General features: G+C 40.4%; 1 protein-coding gene across 7 annotated transcripts in view; it reads right to left on the bottom strand.

Moving 5' to 3' along the window:
• TENM3 (teneurin transmembrane protein 3) overlaps positions 1–20,465 on the bottom strand; it is a 330,131-nt gene that overhangs the window by 93,158 nt on the left and 216,508 nt on the right. For all 7 annotated transcript variants that reach the window (XM_082608816.1, XM_082608817.1, XM_082608818.1 and 4 more), the window contains one exon: positions 16,806–16,991. In XM_082608816.1, the coding sequence (XP_082464942.1) occupies positions 16,806–16,991 (186 nt within the window). The remainder of the gene's footprint in view (positions 1–16,805; positions 16,992–20,465) is intronic.

Here is a 20,465-nt window from a genome sequence, read left to right as displayed (position 1 = left end):
TTGCAGCACATTAAATAGGACAGTATTTTCACTGGGCTACTGAGTTCACTCTTGGGGATATCCTAGACACAGGCAAAGAACACAGAATCTAGAACGCTAAAAATATTTCTCAGTTTAATTACTGCACGAAGATCTTAGGGGCCCATCTCCGAAAGAGGACAATTCAATCAGATGAGTCCATAATAAAATACAGACATATCCTTCACCACAGTGAACACTGCAAAGTCCTCAGAGTCGAGGACAAGTTTTTATTTAGCATTGTGTGTTTCGTAATACTTTATCACACAGACTTAAAAAATGATTCACGTTAGTATCTCATTAAAGCTATAAGTAGGTATCTTTCTTAGATTATTCGTGTACCAATTCTGTAGGATGACAGAAAAGCTACAGTCTGCAAATAAGTACATATTAAATCCATTTATTCCAATCAGCAACTGTTTAAATCAGTGTGCAAGCCGCATACCCATTGATTTGATGTTCCTTAACTGATATGCACTGTACTGTTTTATTACTGATTACCCTGTCATAAAGGATTATGACACCGACATAATTTTAAACCCTGTAAAACAATTTACTCAGACCCCTTAAAAATATGTCCTCTCTCACCACAGAATTCTCATTCTAAGATTAGATAAAACATTGCAAATATTTTATCCTATTTAGGGGTGTCAATTAATTTGAAATATAACAACTAGCAAGTGAGTTTTAACAACTAGGTTGTGCCAGTAAAGAAAAATGGTGTATGTGTGTGTATGCGTATGTGTGAGCACACGCGTGTGCACGTGTTTGAAAGAGCTTTTGTTCCCCTAAAACTGGCGGCACATTTTTGAAAACCTGCTTCAAATAAATTGTTTTTGAAAGTTTGCACATTTTATTCTTTTACTAGATTGGAAATTTGGTGAAAAAATTATCTGTACAATACATTGCTTCTTGCATGCACCTACCCAAGCAAAACACCATACTTCAGTTTGGAACACTATTTATGCCAAGACATTCCAAAAGAGTGAAATAATATTTTTCCTCATTTAAGTCTTCCCAGAAGAAAAATCTGGATTCTATGGAAAAGGTGCTTTGAGATAAACCAAACTTTTTCAAGTCAGCACTGCTGAAAAAGTGCCAGGATAAGCTGCAGAACTTTGTACAGGCAACTGGGAGAATTATGTTTGGTGTTTTCTTTCAGTTTAGAATTTCATGCCTTACTGTAGATGACATCTACATAACAGAAGTAACAGTGTAGCAGGCAGAATGCAGACAGCAGGCTCACTGATGCCGGCGTGCACACAGCCTACGAAGAGATGACTATTGCTTGGCGTGTGATACATGATTTTTGCGGTAGTCTTTGCACGTGGCGTAATTTCATTTACTGGACCATAACATAAACATGGAGTGACACATGGCTCCTTCAGATTTTTACTCGTTTGAGTTCAGTGAATGACATAAGCAAAACCACATTATCTTATGATTTCCTAAATTTAAAAAAAAATCAGGTATATTTTAGTACCCTGATTTGGGAACTAAGCTATCAGAGACAGTTCTTCACATTAATAAATGAAAATCAGAACACAAATATATTTTACACTAAACAAATATTTGGATCTTTAACATTCTGGGACAGTGAACTTGGTTATTGCAATTACCAAAGTGGTGTCTGTGTAGTACTAAGAAGTCTTGTGGCAGGAAACCATGAAAACGATCTATTTGGTCAATATCAAAGAGTGTAATTTCTTGTCTACCATCATTACTTTTGTCTATTCATAACATTTAGTATTTAAGAAAACTTATAGAATAAGGCGTGAATAAGTATGTAAAATATACTAGGTCTTTCTGTTGTCAATTTTTTAAAACTTTACCAGGAAAAATAATAAAGTTGAACAATCTGTTTAACTTACTGAAGATAAAACTGTAATTTATTTGGAGAAAACTGTAGGTAAACAGCTCTTTTCAAAGGTGATTTACAGAGAGAGTATTTTTTCTTTATTTGCAGGTGTGAGAGAGTGTGCATAGATGTTTACCACTTGTATCCTGGGTATTAAACTTTTCTGACACTTTTTTCACGGGCCAATACTGGTTACACAAGTCATCTAATCACTTTGTATGAGTGCTTTTCAGTGGTCAATGTCTATACATAGTATTCAGTCTACTAAGAAACTGGAAATAAATTTAACTTTTAAAAAGAAGTGTGGAGTTTTCAGTAAGTAGTTTACAACTTTCTTAAATCCTCTACAGTACAAATTGATTTTCTCTGAACTGTTTTTTTTTGTTGCTGCAACTGTTATTGTTATTTTGGCAAGCTATGGATCCTGTTATCAGCTATAATTCAAATTTTCCTGAATAAAAAAGTGATATTTTATTATTGATATATCGCTGACATGGTTACTACTGCATCTGTTTCTATGACAATTCAATCGTATGTGACAGGTATGTAGATATTATCTTTATCACAGAACAAAATTTAATTTTCACCTATTCTACTATATACATACATGCTAAAACAATTAAACAGTAATTTAGGAGGCAGCATAGTCTAGTGCTTAAGAGGAGGAGCTTGGGAACGGTTCATGTGGATTTGGGTTCTGGTTCTGTTACCTACTAGCTGTGCATCCACAGAAAAGTTATAGAACCTCTCTGAGCCTGAGTTCTGTCAATGGAGATTTTATTTTATTTTATTTTATTTATTTATTTTTATTATTTTTTTTTTTTGTGGTACGCGGGCCTCTCACTGTTGTGGCCTCTCCCGTTGCAGAGCACAGGCTCCGGACACGCAGGCTCAGCGGCCATAGCTCACGGGCCTAGCCGCTCCGCGGCATGTGGGATCTTCCCGGACCGGGGCACGAACCCATGTCCCCTGCATCGGCAGGCGGACTCTCAACCACTGCGCCACCAGGGAAGCCCTGTCAATGGAGATTTTAATAGCTTCCACTTGATAAGGCTGTTGTGAAAATTAAGTAAGACAATATATGCAGAGAACTTTGCATTGTGCCTTAGTGCACAGTAAACCCTTAAATAACAGGTGTACTATGAATTAATCTTTTTAATAAAGACAGCTTAAAAAGGACAAAATCATGAAGTCACTGGTATCTTTTACGAGACTATGAAGAAAGCAAGAAATCTGACTTTAAGCAAAGCATCTCCGGGCTGCTAGTGATCTGTTTTCAGAAGCCATGGGGTCCCCTCTGCCCCAGCGATGCCAGGATGGGCCCCCTATGCTCCACCTGCTTGACATATACTCCCTTAGACGGGGCCCTTCTTCATGTGAACGGGCTAGATCTCAAAGTGGAGACAACTCCACTTCTGTGTCCAGAAGTTTCCTTATTCTCTGTCTCACATAAACCCTGTGCTGGTATAGATGCAAAGTTCCTAATCAAAACGTGATTCAGCTTTTTAGAATAAAGAGCACATCACAACTTGTCCTTGTATATTTTGTGCTCCCTCATTAGTGATTTGATTCGAGCAACGTAAATTAATATTTTTTAAAGGGCTATGTAAATCTTCGTATGATCTGCTCATAAATTCGGAAATACAAGTCACTTTTACAGTAACTACTTGGGAACTAAGACATTTAAATATCTTATTTTACATGCATATCATGATCCTTATACTGCAATTTTGCTGAAAATTTTTCATTGTTTTTCATTATGGAATGTATTGAACAGACTTAACAGAATATATATTGCTAGCTTTTGCAGCAGAATGATGTGAGTTTGTGTGTCACCATTCCTACATACAGGAGAAAACCCACCCTCACTTGGCTGAGAAAAATGTTCCCAGTAGCTTGTGGGTGCCTTGCTGGTACGTGCAACCATAATCGCCCATCTAGGCTTTTACTCTGGAGCTTGTTGCCTACACTGGTCACAGATCAGAGGATAATGCTTTTGGGGGCAGGAAAGAGTTAGGGTATGTGCAGTAACCACACAGATGGTTTTCTCTTTGCTTTTTATGACAGTTATATGGTGATCTTTTCCCTCTGCATACACCAATGTATTGGGAGTGGGTTTCTCACACGCATAATAATCACATCTGGGGACTCATCTTAAAAGCCAAGAGTTGAAGTGTCTGTGAAAAGCATTATTTTACACTTCACTGTTCATGTCGGGTCTAACTGATGAATACCTAACACCATTAATTCACAATTAGACCACTTAAGCTTAACCACACGCTTTCTGTGCATACATATATAAATGTTAATTTTGGATAGAAAGATAACCATTCAGCACCATAACAATTAAACAGCTGTAACCTGTCTCATGTGTTAAGTGATGGAGCTGTGGGCAAGCTCCAGAAACAGATGGTCTTACCCACCCATGCTTAATGTTAAAGACTTTTTTAAAAAAGAGGTGTTGACAAATCAGAACAAGGAGGCATAGTTTTAATGCAAATCAGTCCATCTGCAATGGAGATTACCCTAAACACTAATTTGGTGTATAGGAAAAAAATTAAGCTCTGTTGTTAAAGGAAGACATTATATTCCATTGGGATCTACCAGATTCCCCACCAACATAATTATTTACTAATTTCATTCAACCAACAGGGTTTAATGGAAAGGCAGCTGGCAAAGTATCCATATTTATGGACCTCCTTTGACTGGTCCTTAATTTATCCAAGGCACATGTCTGTTAAAGCCCAGAAATAATAGCCAGATTAGAGGCAGATGTTTTCCAGCTTCACTAAAGAGGCACTCAAAGAATGAGGGTCAATGAACCCATCACGGAGAAGAGTAACAGAAAAAAATCGGCTCTAGTCACATCGTAACCTGTGAAAATAATATGTTAAATATGAAAAGGGAGAAAGGCCATGGCTTTTGTACGGACTAACACCATAACTTGTATTTTAAAAACAGGTTTAAGATGAAAAGAGGCTATTTTCAACTTGTCACATTCAAGAAATGACAGAGAGAAATTCTGCCACTGAAGAATACTAAGGTACCATTGAGGGAAGGAATAATCACATTCCTTAAAATTGTAGGCTTAATTCTTCCGCACTTACATGAAACTAAATGCAAAGCTCTGATTTTTTATTTACTCCATTAGGGTAATACGGATCTCTGCAGACAGTGAACAGTACTTAAAATCTACATGAACACTTCACTAGCTGGCTGGTAGGCTACAGTTACCTGGCTTGAGTTTGGGGAAGAATGTGACATATTTATAATCTGGCCCTAGTCATGGTCTTTCTCTTCCTCACCAATCCTGTGAAATAGCTGATAACATATTATTTTGCACCTGGTTTCACTCCCAAACGCCTTGGACCTAAACTTCTCAATAAAAGGCTTCTGATGAACTTGGCAAGATTTAAAAGGAGCCTCTTTCACCTTTATTTCTGGTTAAATTGCACAATATATCCAGTCAATTGAGCTTTCAAACCTCCTCTATACTAGATTCGGTGGAAATTAAGGTCTTAGATGATTTTTAAAAGATGCAAATCAATGAGGTGCTCCAAATTGAAAAAGATACTGTAGTATATTAGTAAAGGAACACAATGGCAGGCTTTTAATAAAACAATATGATATAAATTTGACACATAACTGGCTTTTATTCTGATATTCTATCTCTTCATAAACTTTTTAAACTATGGCATATAACATTTTAATTCAAAGGAACAGATTCAAAAATTTCTTTTGGATAATAATTATAATTTATAAATTGTTTCCTTAAGACACAGAGCACTTACACAGTAACTTATTTTGAGAGACTTTAAAAAACTAGCTAGAAAACCACTAAATTCATGGTGGGAAATAGACACAAGAAAGTAAGAAGGAAGGACTCAGATTTATCAAGCCTGAAGAAATCAGGTATATTTCAATGACACCTAAATGATCATAAAACAACACAAATAATCAATATTTTCTTACACTGCTCCCATTAGAGAACAATGACAGTAGATGTAACCCTCCATTTTCTTTTTTTTTTTCTGAACACATTGCCTCTAAAGCCAGTAGGCCTCACCGTCAGCTGAGTAGGAATAAGGTTAATTTATAGTAGCTCTTGGGACCCAAGTTACACCACAGGAAGCAGAGTGGAGGGAAAATTTGTGCACAAACAACCACCACAGGATAGAATCCTTTATCACATGACCCTGAAGTATGTCAAGCATATTTCTTCTAAAGACCTCAAAACTCTCATCCTCAGAGGCTATGTGTAAATCACCTAAGTGAAAAGATCTAGGTTAAATCCAGACACAAAATCACCCACAGAACAATTACTACGTGCAGAAGTCCTTAAAAAATGTCCCTTTCCTAAAGTATAGAACACATGGAACATTTCCCAGAACAATGCAACTCTCACTGAAATGTACCTCTCAGTAGCACTCCTGCCATGTGAGAACCGAGTCTCAGCTTCAGGCTGCCGTCTCTCCTTTTAGTAAGGATAAATCACAGCATGAAGAACCAGACAGACAACAGTGGCACTCAAATACCTGATGTCAATAGCTAAAGGTGTTCAGGTACATTTACTCCCATTCTTAGGGGTAAAGAAACTGACACCTAGGGAAATAAATCGTCAACACAATGAAAGAACATCTATCAGGACAGCTCTGGGGACTATAGATTTTACTGATGGTCACACAGCAAATAAGGTGCAAAAGTTATGTGAAGATTCGTATTTAAACTTTCCCCAGGATTTGTTTGATTTGAGAATGTAATTCTAATGAGGCTCTTGGGACATGATGGGACTTGTGCAGGCTCAAATTAAGGGAGGAAGGGATGTTGCAAAGTTAAGGTTGCAAAAGGCACGTCCCAGAAAGACGAGTCAAAACTAATAACCACGGGCCTCCCTGGTGGCGCAGTGGTTGGGAGTCCGCCTGCCGATGCAGGGGATGCGGGTTCGTGCCCCGGTCTGGGAGGATCCCATGTGCCGCGGAGCGGCTGGGCCCGTGGGCCATGGCCGCTGGGCCTGCGCGTCCGGAGCCTGTGCTCCGCAACGGGAGAGGCCACAACAGTGAGAGGCCCGCGTACGGGAAAAAAAACAAACAAACAAACAAACAAAAAACTAATAACCACTCAGAAGCTTTAGAGGATATGGACTATAAAAGTTAGTAGAAATTCAGAGTGATTCAAAAACTTGGACAGGGACTTCCCTAGTGGCGCAGTGGATAAGAATCCGCCTGCCAATGCGGGGGACACCGGTTCGATCCCTGGTCCAGGAAGATCCCACATGCCGCGGAGCAACTAAGCCCATGCACCACAACTACTGACTGTGCTCTACAGCCTGCGAGCCACAACTACTGAGCCCACATGTCACAACTACTGAAGCCTGCACGCCTCGAGCCTGTGCTCCACAACAAGCCACTGCAATGAGAAGCCCGCTCACAGAGACGAAGACCCAACGCAGCCAAAAATAAATAAATAATTTATACAAAACAAAAAAACTTGGACATACTGTATTATGGCTTAATATATGATGGAAACAGTCAAACTTACTAAAGTTTCAAATTTAGGCCAGTGGATTTGTTTTTTGTTGGTTGATTCCTCTCTCTCTCAAAGGTTGCTGAACACTGAATGAAATGACTACTTCAGCTTTAAATGCAGATCTGCCATTGTTGGCAATGCTGGGCTGCAGCTAATGGAACCCACCGGCTTCATGTCCTTTGATGCTGAAATTGGTACATGTAAAGAAAAACAAACTAACACAAGTGTAGCCTGAGCCCAGGCTCAGTAGTTGTGGCGCATGGGCTTGGTTGCTCCGCAGCATGTGGGAGGTTCCTGGACCAGGGCTCGAACCCATGTCCCCTGCATTGGCAGGTGGATTCTTAACCACTGCGCCACCAGGGAAGTCCCAACACACCTCTCATTATCCAAACACTTCTTGATAAAAATGAAACTAAATGGAACATGGTGACATTGACTAGTGAAATAAACACTATCTGTGATAGTTTAAAAAATCCTGAAACCCTGTAGAGAGAGCGCTGACAACCTACAGGGCCTCCATTATTCAGAAAGGCCAGAGAAACTAGTTTTGCATTTTCAGAAGAGAGGAGATTAAGCGGCCTCGTTAAAAAAAATACCAATTCTGAGGGGATTACAGAGGAGAAAGCACTGTATATAAAACTGTTAACTGAATAAATCAGACTCAAAGGAAAAAAAAAATATTGAGAAGCCCCAGATGGACGCAAATGTAATCTCAAAGGAAGAAATCGACATCTAAAAATCAGCCTGGTTTTCAGGACATCGGTGATTCTCAATGAGCTCTGAAGGGGGTCTTCCACAGTTCTCTTAGGAATCGCTAGCCTCTCGGTCACATGAAATTACTTAGCAGTCACTGGGACTGCAGAGCAGGAAGGATCTTAAGAAGTCCTCCTTTTTTGCACACTTCATGGGAGGATTTTTTGCCCACTTCATGGGAGGATTTTTTGCCTGTCTGGATTTTCACGGCCAACCAAGTCAGCTAAGGGGGATTTCCTCCCGCTCAACTCTATGCCTACTGCGTTCTGATGACCCACCTTCCACCCTGTATGACAGATCACGAGGCATCTCTGTCCACATTAGTGTGGACTTAGTGTGTCGGGAAGTGGAGGGGAGAAGCTGTTCTTGGAACCAGCACGCACTCCTGTTTTCCTGCTGGCTAATTCCGCTGCATTAGGATAAGACTCAGTAGGGAAGAGCCAGCCACAGTAAACTTTTTTATTAATTTCAGTCCAAATACTCTAGCAACAGTAACAATAAGTAGCATCCCTATGGTGTTTGCTTTGTGCCAGATAGTGTTCCAAGTGCCCTTCTACATGTTTTAGGTCATCAACCCTCTCATCAACTCTAGGAGGTAGGTACTATTTTCATTCCCACTTTGGAGATGGGCAAACTGAGGCACTGAGAGTTTAAGTGATTTTCCCCAAATCACACAGCTGTCAAGTAATAGAGTTTGGATCACAGGCAGATCCAGCTTCTGTGGGGTCTGAAATTATACAAATTGGGGGGCTCTCTTTAAGAAAAAGAATCCCAAATTATAAATATGAAATTAGGTACAAACTGAGTCATTATTTAGAATGAGATAAGAAATCACAATAAATTATAGTTTTTAAGCTGATAAACACCACAAACATCAGAAAAAAATTGCAGAATATTTTTTATTATTAAGTGCCTGACATGTCTCTAATAAACACTTTTTTTCTATAATTTTTGGGCTACATTTACTTTGCCTCCTTATAAGACAATGGTTTTATAATATTTTGTATAGAGAGAATAGACAGATAATTCAGTCTTATTTCAATGTGATTGTTTAATATGGTTTTCATTATTGATAATTTAGAAAGTTTCATTTGGCTTCAAAATCTGTTATTAGTAATGTTATGCAAATTTGGGGCATTACTGCCAAATTTGGGAAGACTTTATGGTGTAATAAACTAGGCTTAAATAGTCTGTGAAAAGATGTTAAAAAAATTAAAACAAAACAAAACAAAACAAAAACCTCTGTGAACTGGTGACATTCATTAGCCACTCTGTTGTGATGGCATCCTAGAATATTATGAGTTTGATAACATCTTCATCAATATCAGTATTTCATGTCACATAAGCCCTGAATCTTTTCCTGGTACGTTCATACGATTCTGTGGTACACCGGGATGCATGATGCATGTGACTTCACACACTGATGAACTCAATTTTGCAGTACTGTTATAGGTTCATGCCTTGAAGATACAAGAATTCTGATAAAGTCCTCGAAAAAGAAATAATCATCAAAAGAGAAAATTAGGGCACGTTTATAACTGTATAAGTTCCATTATCAAATATATTGCTGACTAGAGAAAATTCCCGTTTGGACTGGGCATTTTACAACATATCTGACGACGGGAAGAATTTTCCAGAGATGGGCTTCGGTTTCCATACGTTTCAAACCTCATTTCCGCTCCACTACCTATTTTCCTCTGGGGCGGGGCTCCCTAGGACAAATTCATATCTTCCTATCATCTCTGACCCCGTACTTTGATGTTCACTAGATGAGTCGGGGTGGCAGGAACATCCCTGGACGGCGAGCACAAAACAATCACAGACGGCAATGATTTCACACCTCACAAATATATCCAATTAAATGGAAACTAAACGCATCCCCAAGTGAAATTCTCCTTAGCGGAACCCTCAAAGTGCCCACAGCCACTCCAATGCCACCGACACAAGGAAAAGTGTGAGGGAGTGAAGCTGGGAGTGGAAAGAGACCAAGGTCCTAAATGACTTGCAACATATGACCATAGAAATCCATGGTCCCCTTGTGAGATCCTAGAAGGGGCCTGTGCGCAAGCGAGGGGCCCTGATGCTTAAGCTTCACCAGTTTCACAGTAAATATGTCAACGGCGCCATCAGCGACCCAGACAGGTGGCACTAGAGACCCCTTTCTTAACTACTGTTAATACACGACGCTGACAGGTGTGAAGCCCAATGCCTCCTATAGCTAACATTTGTGGGTGTAATGTGGTACCCTATAAGTACTTGTTAAGGGGGGAATCATAAAGTTTAAAATGGAAGAAGATAGTCTTAGAATTTTCATATTCTATATTATTATGAATATGATTCCCAATTTGAGAGCATTACAAAAGTCACGAGTATTGATCTTGTAATCTCTGAAGTATATTATCAGAGAGGTCGTTTTTTTTCAAAAATGTCACCTATTTTTTAATTTAACCACTAAAATACTATTCTTTCACCATTATCCTGAGATAAGAATTAGAATACCAAGTCTAAGCCATATCCACACTGGTACAGTTCTGATCTCTTTTTTACGCCCATACTATTTAACTGATGACTTCCCCAGCTGTGTGTATTTCATTTTCAATTTCTCATCTCCAGCACCCCAGAGCAGCCGTGGTGGTTTTTATTAGAGGTGTGCTGAGTACCATACGTGGAGCTTCTGTCTGAACAAACAAAGCATGTCCTCCTGATTATTAATGATCTTGTTTCCCAATGTGCTAAAGAATCAGAATAAAAACAAACAGCCAGTCTTTTGTAGCTTAAAGGAATAAGGATTTCCCCTAGGCCAAATTTCCATTTGAATTGCCTGAAAGTACAGGAAAATCAATGTAGCTCAATAAACGACTCTGTGTTTGAGACATAACTAGAAGAAAAGTATCACAATAGACTCCACCTGTCTTTCATCACCGTGATTTTAAAACCGCCATCCCAAACATATTAACCTCTTGTTAAGCCATAGTCAGTGTGAGACTAGGTCACACTTTATAACAATGAAATGGAAATTACATTAACTCCTTAAAGCAAATTCCTTGTATAGCTATTTTGTTTTACTTTTTTTTTTTTTTTTAATTTCAGCACCCAAAACGTTGTCTGGGTTACAGTTTGACTCACTTATACTCAACGACAAAATAAAAACTCTAGTGAACACTGCTAGGGACTTTAATAAGTGATTTACATTCTAGCATTTCATTTGATCCTAACAACTCTGACGTACATAATATTTATCTATGAGAAAACATACTCAGAGAGGTTAAATGATTTGCACAGGGTCATACACCAAGTAAATGATGTAGCAAAGATTCAAATTCCAAAAGCTCTTAAACATGAGACACTCTGCTTCAAAATCTCATATGATAGGTATGATTATAGCCATTTTACATTGGAGAAAAAAAAAACTGAGACTAAGAACAATTAAGATAGATGTTCTAAGTGAACAAATCGTACAACTGGTTGGGAAACACATCTTTTTTAAAATTTCAAAGCCCATGCTTTTTCTTATTATGTTACACTGACTTTCATGAAGAAGTAGTATTCAATTATGACAGGTGAGATGATCAATAGTTGCTTAATGGATAAAAAATGCATAAATTAAATGAAATGTAACTGAGGCACACAAATGCCACAGGAAAAATAAAAATGGAAGTTAAATGAAATTGAGAATAAAAAGGGAACCCCATGCTCAAATCTAGTAATTTTTCAATTAAGCAGAAATTATCAATACATTCTCAAATATCAAGAGTCCTCAAGGGGTCATCGGATTAGGCCACTGCTCAAGAGGATGCAAAGAAGTTAAAAAACACTCCTCTCCTAAAAACATTCCTCTAACTAACAAAAAGGAAAAACAAAAACAAAAACAAAAAACAACAACTCTCAATGTTTCACACCTAAATAATTATGATATCTCTAATACTTATTGGAATGGAGATTCGAAAATTTCTTTGGGATCTTGTTCCAGGATTTAAATGTTTCCAACCTAAGCAACTTTTAAACAATTTAAGCCCATTTTCTCCATTTGTGTCTGTGGGGAAATGGGAAATGCTGATCAGTCTCCAGAAGAGGATTCGCCATCCACAGACAGAGATCTGAGCCTTCCTCACCTTTGTAACAACCCCCCGCGTAGATAACAAGCAGCTGTTATTCAATCTCCCTCTTCCCCACCCTTTGGGTCACAGTCTCATCTACAGCCTCCCCTGCTCTCCAATACAAATAGATGCTTGTAGGGGCAACTTTTCTCCAGCAATTGCTAAAAAGAGTATTTCCTGGAGAAGGTACAGGTTAATAATACTCAAAATTTGGTACTTAGGATTTATCATTGCCCAGGATATTTAGTTAGCCTTGCACTTTTACGGATTCTGCCTCCAAACATGTGCTCAGTAGAGGCTGGCATGATATTTATGTTGCTTCTGTGCCCCATTAATTCCAACCACAGGCCAATCAGATAACTGGCCCCTCTCTTCCTAAGCAAGAAGAAAAGAGACAGCCAAACCAACTGAGTTGCCTTTGCATGTTTACAGATTCCGGTTCCAGTTAAATACATTACAAATGGTGAGCTTACTGAATTAGGCCAAGTATCTCCCAGTTCAGAGATCGGAACTTGAACCACCACAGCTCTCACAGTACAGAACTGTTTACGCTTTTCCATACAGAAATGCCACAATAACATTCTCATTATGTCAACTATTATTTAGAAACCACTTACTTATATTTAATATTTTTAAACTAGCTTCTGGATCCTCTAAATGTTCTTACGTCTTTCCGATCTTATGAAAAACAAAGAGCGGAGCATGAGTACGATAATCATTCGGCCAATTACGGAATGTTCGCTTACAAAGGACGACGTTATGCTAGCTGAGCTTCTACACCAGTGCTGTTAGCGTTAAACCATGTCAGTAATCATTGCTGGTGCTTATTTGATGCGGTTCAATCATGCAACTTCTCTTTATTAATGAAAGGGTCCAACAATCGTAAGTGGGTTTTGGGGAGGAAGGGAGAAATATTCATTTAAATCATAGTATTGCTACAAGTGGCTTTCCCTTTGTTTCATTTTTTTATCTGCATACATCACTAGTCGAAGTCTAACTCAGGAAAAAAGGAGGACTTGGGACAACAAACCTGAGGACGAATATGCCGATTCGCTGAATACATGATTCATAAGGCGAGGAAAGTATAAACACGCTAATAAACACATCAGGATGGAATCCCTTCAGGTGGTCGGGTGCTCAGCAAATACTCTAAACTCATAACCTATTTTCCTCTCAAAATGCCTATGGTTTTATGAAAGCATGAAAACTTTATGAAGACAGTAAGATGACTCATGAAGAATATTCTTCGCTTTCTATTGGGAACTTTTTTTTTTTTTTTTTTTTGCTGTATGCGGGCCTCTCCCTGCTGTGGACTCTCCCTTTGCGGAGCACAGGCTCCGGACGCGCAGGCTCAGCGGCCATGGCTCACGGGCCCAGCCGCTCCGCAGCATGTGGGATCTTCCCGGACTGGGGCACGAACCCGTGTCCCCTGCATCGGCAGGCGGACTCTCAACCACTGCGCCACCAGGGAAGCCCTCTATTGGGAACTTTTGTTTGCTTCTGTTTAATTTCTCCTCCATCTCTCTTTCAATTAACCTCCCTGTTTGTATTCAGTGAGATGGCAGATAATATGGAGAAAGGAAAAAAAATCTTGCTGATTTATGAGCATTCTTTCATAAAGTGAAAGCTCCTTTCAGCCAGATGCCTAACTGTTGAAATTGAGAGGAAATGAACAGAACAGTAACTCTCCTGAATGAGAAAATATACTGTAGTTTCCTGGGCTGTTTAATCAGTGGCTCACAAAGGCCTCCTTTTAAAGGACCCCTGAGACTTCACTGTGGACACACACACAGGTAGGAAGTAGACAGGGAAAGGCGACTGGATCTTTGTATGCAAAAACTTGGAATCACTACTTCTGAGAGTACAAAAGAGCAAAACAAGGATTTCAAGGTACTCTACGTCCTTTAAACGGTTCACTTCAAAGATTTTTAAATGACACAGGTCCACTACTTCCACGCTGTTAGTCACAAAGCAACAAAATAAAATGAAACAATAGAAAATGGAATTATTAACAACCACGGCAAGACACGTTAAATTATAATAAAAGGACCTCCGCCTAACAAAAATCCCGTTTGTTCCTAGACAACTGGAAAGTTGTTCAAGAACAGCTCCTCCATGGGAAATTAACCATGTAATTTTACCAAGGTCAATGAGGACACCCAGAGAACGATTTGTTTGGTGACCGCTGGTTGGCAAGTTAAACCTGCTCGCGGATAACTTTATAGTACGCCTCCTTGTTTTCCAAGCTACATACACAAGTGTGGGTTGTACCTCCCCGGCTACAGCTAGTCAAATATATAACATTTTCCCTCTAGCTAGAATCAGTTCACTTAGGATGGGGGTGCTGGGGTCATGAACCACGATGGTGTATGTTTAGAGGCATGTTGTTCCTGCCCTGCCCCTCATGTGCGTGCACTCTGGGATTGCAGCATGATGCTGTTTGGTCACAGGGATGTTACATTGCCCTCTGCATGTCCGCAGAAAATACGCAAATCGTGACTGTCCACCATGTTCTGCCTTAACTGTAGCAGCTCCCAAGTGCGGCTCACGTGAACCACAGGCGGTCACTGCCCTGCGGAGCCTCCCTTAAAGAGCAGAGGAGGGGGAAGGGGAAGCCACAGCCGGGTCAGATGCTGGGGATGAGTACTCTGCAAGTGCCTTGCACGTGCTCGTTTGCAGTTTACCCCAGTAGGACTACAGGCTCCCCCGCTGTTGGCAGGAGCTCACCTTCAACAGGTGACACCGTAGGTATGTTTCACAGGTAAGAGTTAACATAAAGGCCTGATCTTCAGACGTCTGCAGGGCTGGCCCTCGGCCAGCATCTGGAAAGGTGGATGTTCCTTACACTGATGAGGTTATTTTGCACACCTGCAGCACTAAACATCTGCTCTTCTTTGGAGAGTCTGGAATTTTGATGGCTGTGGCTGACAGAGGCTACCTCGCTGAGCAGCCCCAATAAAACCCTTTTAACTCTCAACCTCAAACGGGCGGAAACACTGCACATATGTTGCTGCATTTCCCTGCTGGAGAAAGGGGCATGGTTCTTGCGACCTCTCCTGGTGGGAGAGAAGGAGCCCGGAAAACCTGGACGTGGATCCCTGCAGACACCACCTGATGAGTCTTTCCCCTTTCTGGAAACGTCTATAGCCCTGAGCACAACTGTGCCGAGAGGGCCCTTCCAGAGGATCACCACATGTCGGTGGGGGGGCGGGTGATAGTGGGACCCCTGAAACAGGTGATTTGAAAAGAGCCTTCCTGGAAATTCTGCAGAGATACCACTTGTGACAGCTTATAAAATGTAAGTGATTTCAATTTTCCTGTGAAAAAAATCTTGGCTAACCCATGCGTTTTTTTTTTTAAAAAGTGAAGTACGTAAACTTAGAGATGCATCGGAAGAAGAAATCCTTTACGATATCAAGACTCCACCAACAGCTCTATCAAATTTTACCCTACAGACATAAATGTGGAGAAACACCATTCCTCAAATTATGCGATTTTTGTAGGACTGTGCCATTTCTAATTAATGTTGTACGTTTTCACTGAAGTGCGGTAGCACTGTATTACTTACTTCTGTTGTATTTTCTTTAAATAGACGTTTTCATTTCAGTGACTCAAACGGTGAAAGCAAAGGCACTGAAGGCCTTGAAAATATGGAACTAGTATGTATGTTCTGGGTGCTTTTGTATCCAGGCTACATACCATTTATATACTAAGATTCTGATCTTAAACACCTACTTGACTGTCTTATTTAACCAACAGATGTGCCAGAACATCATCGTATTTTAAGAAGGGTTAAGCATATAAATCTGTTGAGGAAAAACTAGACTGGTGTATTTTTTTTTTTTTTTGCAGTACGCGGGCCTCTCACTGTTGCGGCCTCTCCCGTGGCGGAGCACAGGCTCCGGACGCGCAGGCTCAGCGGCCATGGCTCACGGACCCAGCCGCTCCGCGGCATATGGGATCCTCCCGGACCGGGGCACGAACTCGTATCCCCTGCATCGGCAGGCGGACTCTCAACCACTGCGCCACCAGGGAGGCCCTAGGCTGGTGTATTTTATTCTACTTTCTTCCTCATGGTGCTACAGGATAAAGTCATAAAGACTCCAACCTCCTTTCAGAGGCTCAAGTAGATGGACAGGTGCTAAGATGTGTGATTCTGGAATCTACAGGAGCCCCAAAGGCTGCATACTGGGAATCCCTTTCTTAAAGTAAAAAATACTGCCGTTACACGGTGGCAGTATGGAACACGCCACAGGCATATTCAAGGAGAGCTGATCTGTAAGAAATGAAATCAGCCTTCTGCGAGTCAGTGTCGGCGGCCGTCCCCCAGCACCATGCATAGAACGTTCTTACACTTGATACTCGAGACAGCGAGTATCAAGTGGGCTGATACTTGGGCTGCCGTTGGGACCTGAAACCCTTCTTTAGCGGTCACTGCTTCTGAACACAGGACAGGAAAAGCTAACCGGGGGATGGGGGGGAGGAGCTTTCCCGAGGTGAGGAGTCCCGAGGGGCGGGGCGGGGCGCCGCGGGAAGGGGCGGGGCCGGCCTACCGATGGTGCAGTGCTCGCCGTTCCAGCCCTGGCTGCATTCACACTTGCCGTCCCTGCAGGTGCCGTGCTCGGCGCAGCGCGGGTGGCAGGCTCTCTGACTGCACGCTGGGCCCGTCCAGCCTTCTTCACAGCGGCAGGCGCCCCCCATGCAGACGCCGTGCGAGCCGCAGTCCGCGGAACAGATCTCTGGGGAGAGAAAGAGAGGAAGCCGGGCAGGAGAGGAGAGCAGCGGCGAGTGAGACGGGGAGCGAGGGAGAAGCGCTTCGTCTCAAGCTCAGCGCGCCAACAAGGTGAAGAACAAGGTCGCTGAGCACACGTACGAAAGCATTTACCTACTAAGCAGACGGCAGCATCGAGGGCTAGGAGCCATAGACGTAGTTTGCTTTCTTTGTTCCATTTTATATGCTGCCACGATTGGGCGTAAAATGCACACGATAGTTATGTTATAAACAATTTTCTGTATTATATATGTGCTTACACACACACACACGCTACTAACAAAACAGAACAAATGATTCATAAGGAGAGGAAACTATGTACGCACCCATACCTGTTTCCAGGAGTATCTTTTGACAGCCAGGAACACAGGCACACATACATCAAATTCATGTAAAATTTACAAAATATTTAAGTGTCTGTGTATGTCAGGTATCTAACTGGGGTTAGGTTTCACCCATAGAGCAAAAACTGAAAAGGGGTTATTTTTAATCCTATGGTTTAATTTTTTAAAATATTCAGAAACTTCCACTGAAAAGAATCTTTTATAAAAAAAAAATGGTAAAAAAAAAAAAGAATCTACTTGAGTATGCACGTTAGCTTGCTCCTGACACAGAGATGTGCTGGTTAAATAAAAGAAGCTGTTGTTTTTCCTATTAAGTTTATTTGTACTGTTGACAGATACAAGTTGCTAAGCAAAACAATAGTAGAAAACCGGTTTAATAATATATAGAACTGCCGGCTCTGGCATTTGCAAAGCAAGGATTTTCAGTTACTAGAATTACTGAAAAGGGCACAAGTGACCCAAGGACTTTAAGAACGGTAACAACAGGTTAGGTTGTTAAAATAGAATTCAGGCGTCTGAAATAATTTTTTTCTTAAAAAACTTTCTTAGAAGCTTTATTTGACTAGAACCAATTGAGAGAGACAGACAGAGAACTTTGAGGGGTATTTTATTTTTCACTCTTCACATATAAAGTTAAATAAAATGAACTTTTTTTTTAAGATCGGAAGAGTACTGTTTAGTTTTGGTTTTCTTTCAACAGTAAAAACCTGAGATGGTTTCTGACAGACAGAAAACGACTACAGCTGAATTTTAAAATTAAGAAATAGTCACTGTTTATGTAGTCACATGATCACATGTTCCCCATTCATTGACCAAATGTTTCTCAGACACTGGAATTCACAGGGCTGCAGACTTTTAGACACCACATCCAGGCTCAGTGAGAGTTGTAAACAAGAGGCAGGACTATGAACTGGAGAAGAGTGGTATGTGGTTTTTTTCATGCCACATTTTCTATCTCCTTTGAATTAAATTTTTGATTAAAAGATCCAAGATGGTTTGATTAACTTCAGAGGAACAGACCGTCACCTCAGCTCCAGAAGAGCGAGGTTTCTTTCTGAGGTTCCCTTTTTTATTCAATCGAATCAATTTTTCATTAGGTTGAAGGTGTTTAGCAGCGTTTAGCACACTCGCTTTGAGCAAGGTGCGTCAATCTTTGTAATGAACTTATTAATTAGAGTTAATTTAATTGAAGTGGAATTGAAGGGCTAATTAATGGACAAACTGCTGCCGAAGAGAGAGGAAACCTCTGTTTCTTTCCAACCTATAAACTTTCTGATGGAAATAATTCATTTCTTCTCTTTCAGCAGCTTAACCAAATGTTTCTTCAGGTGTAAAATCTACTCTCCTATTGAATTTAGATCTCTGAAGGTCATTTCCACAACAACAAAAGAGGCAGCTGGTAAAGTGTTTTGCTTTAGGGTTCAATAGGTTAGAAATTCCAAATTCTACTGCAAGTAAACTTTTAAGTCACAAATGGAAATTAACAACAGTGTTTTTGTAAACTTTCAATGAGAATGTGCAGACAAATTGGAGGCACCTGAACCCGGATGTTTTCACAGGATGACTATATGCGTATTTGAGATCTTTACTAATAATTCTAAGTAAGTTTTCTGTTTTTTTGCAGCTAATAGCAAAGTTGAATGAAGTTTTTTTCTGTGCTTAATTACTTTCTCCCGAAGAAGTATACTGTGTTCATTATTCAACTCTCTATATTGAGAGTTTAACATGTGTGAGGTGTGTATTTTGCATTAGGGATTTAAAGATGAGTAGGATGAAGACCTTCACTCATTATGTCTAAGTGGTCATTCTGTATACAGGTAAAATTAGATTTGCAGCTAGCACAATAATTACATCAGTATGAAAAAAATCAGTCTAAATATGTAAAACAGTGATATGTAATTTTGGCAACCAATTTAATCTTTTAATTAACATTTATATCCTTTTTTTTTGCTATTTATAGCAATACCATTTTATGAAGAAGACCAAATTAACTTTTGAGCTATTTAATATAAATTACAAACCATCCTTTATAAAATAATTCTGGTAATGTATTAAGTAACTTTATACAAAACAAAGAAGGGGCTATTTCATTATTCCTTGCCTACTTGGATAACTGTGGGAAACAAACTAGAATGACAATATTTCAAACAAGTATTATTTTATAGCTAGTATTATTATGCCTGTTTCACTGATGGAGGCGTAAGAGGCCTGAATCAAGTAACTGTATACAAGTAATTATATCTTTATAATTAAACTTTAATCGGATTTTTACATCTTTAATACAGAAGCTGGAAATGTAAATAAAAACTCAAAAGAAAGAGCTAAATGCCTATTTTGCTCTTGTAATTATATATTTTAAGTGGAGGACAAAATGAGTTAATGTGTTATTTATTTACTTATTTATTTTTGGCTGCGTTGGGTCTTCGTTGCTGTGCGCAGGTTTTCTCTAGTTGCGGCGAGCGGGGGCTGCTCTTCATTGGGGTGCACGGGCTTCTCATCGCGGTGGCTTCTCTTGTTGCAGAGCACAGGCTCTAGGCACATAGGCTTCAGTAGTTGTGGCACGCGGCCTCAGTAGTTGTGGCTGGAGGGCTCTAGAGCGCAGGCTCAGTAGTTGTGGCGCACGGGCTTCGTTGCTCCACGGCATGTGGGATCTTCCCGGACCAGGGCTCGAACCTGCGTCCCCTGCATTGGCAGGTGGATTCTTAACCACTGCGCCACCAGGGAAGTCCCCATGTGTTATTTGAAACAATGCCATGTGCCCATGCTTGATAAACCTTGGTTGGTGATGATTTCTTAAAGCTCTTCAGTGAGACATTCAAGGCCATCTATAGCGCAGGCCCCAATCCTATAGTCCTTGCCAGCTCTAACAGTCACGCATTTGCATTTTCTAACCACAGTCTCTGGTTTTCCAAGCTATCTGACTCAACTCACATTTCTGTGAAGCAATAATAAGCAATTGTAAACCCTGGTTGCCTCCAACAATGTATGGCCACAAGATGAGGGAAGCAGAGGAAAAGGAGGGACGGAAGAAAGAGAAAAGGGGAAGGGAGGAGAGGGGACGAGAGAGGGGAAGAGAAGAAAGGAGGAAAAAGAAACGT

The sequence above is a fragment of the Mesoplodon mirus genome (assembly GCF_964341445.2).
Source record: "Mesoplodon mirus genome assembly, chromosome: 20".
NCBI lineage: Eukaryota > Metazoa > Chordata > Mammalia > Artiodactyla > Ziphiidae > Mesoplodon > Mesoplodon mirus.
Note: the sequence above shows the minus strand (reverse complement) of the source record. Positions and strands in the feature narration are given on the sequence as shown.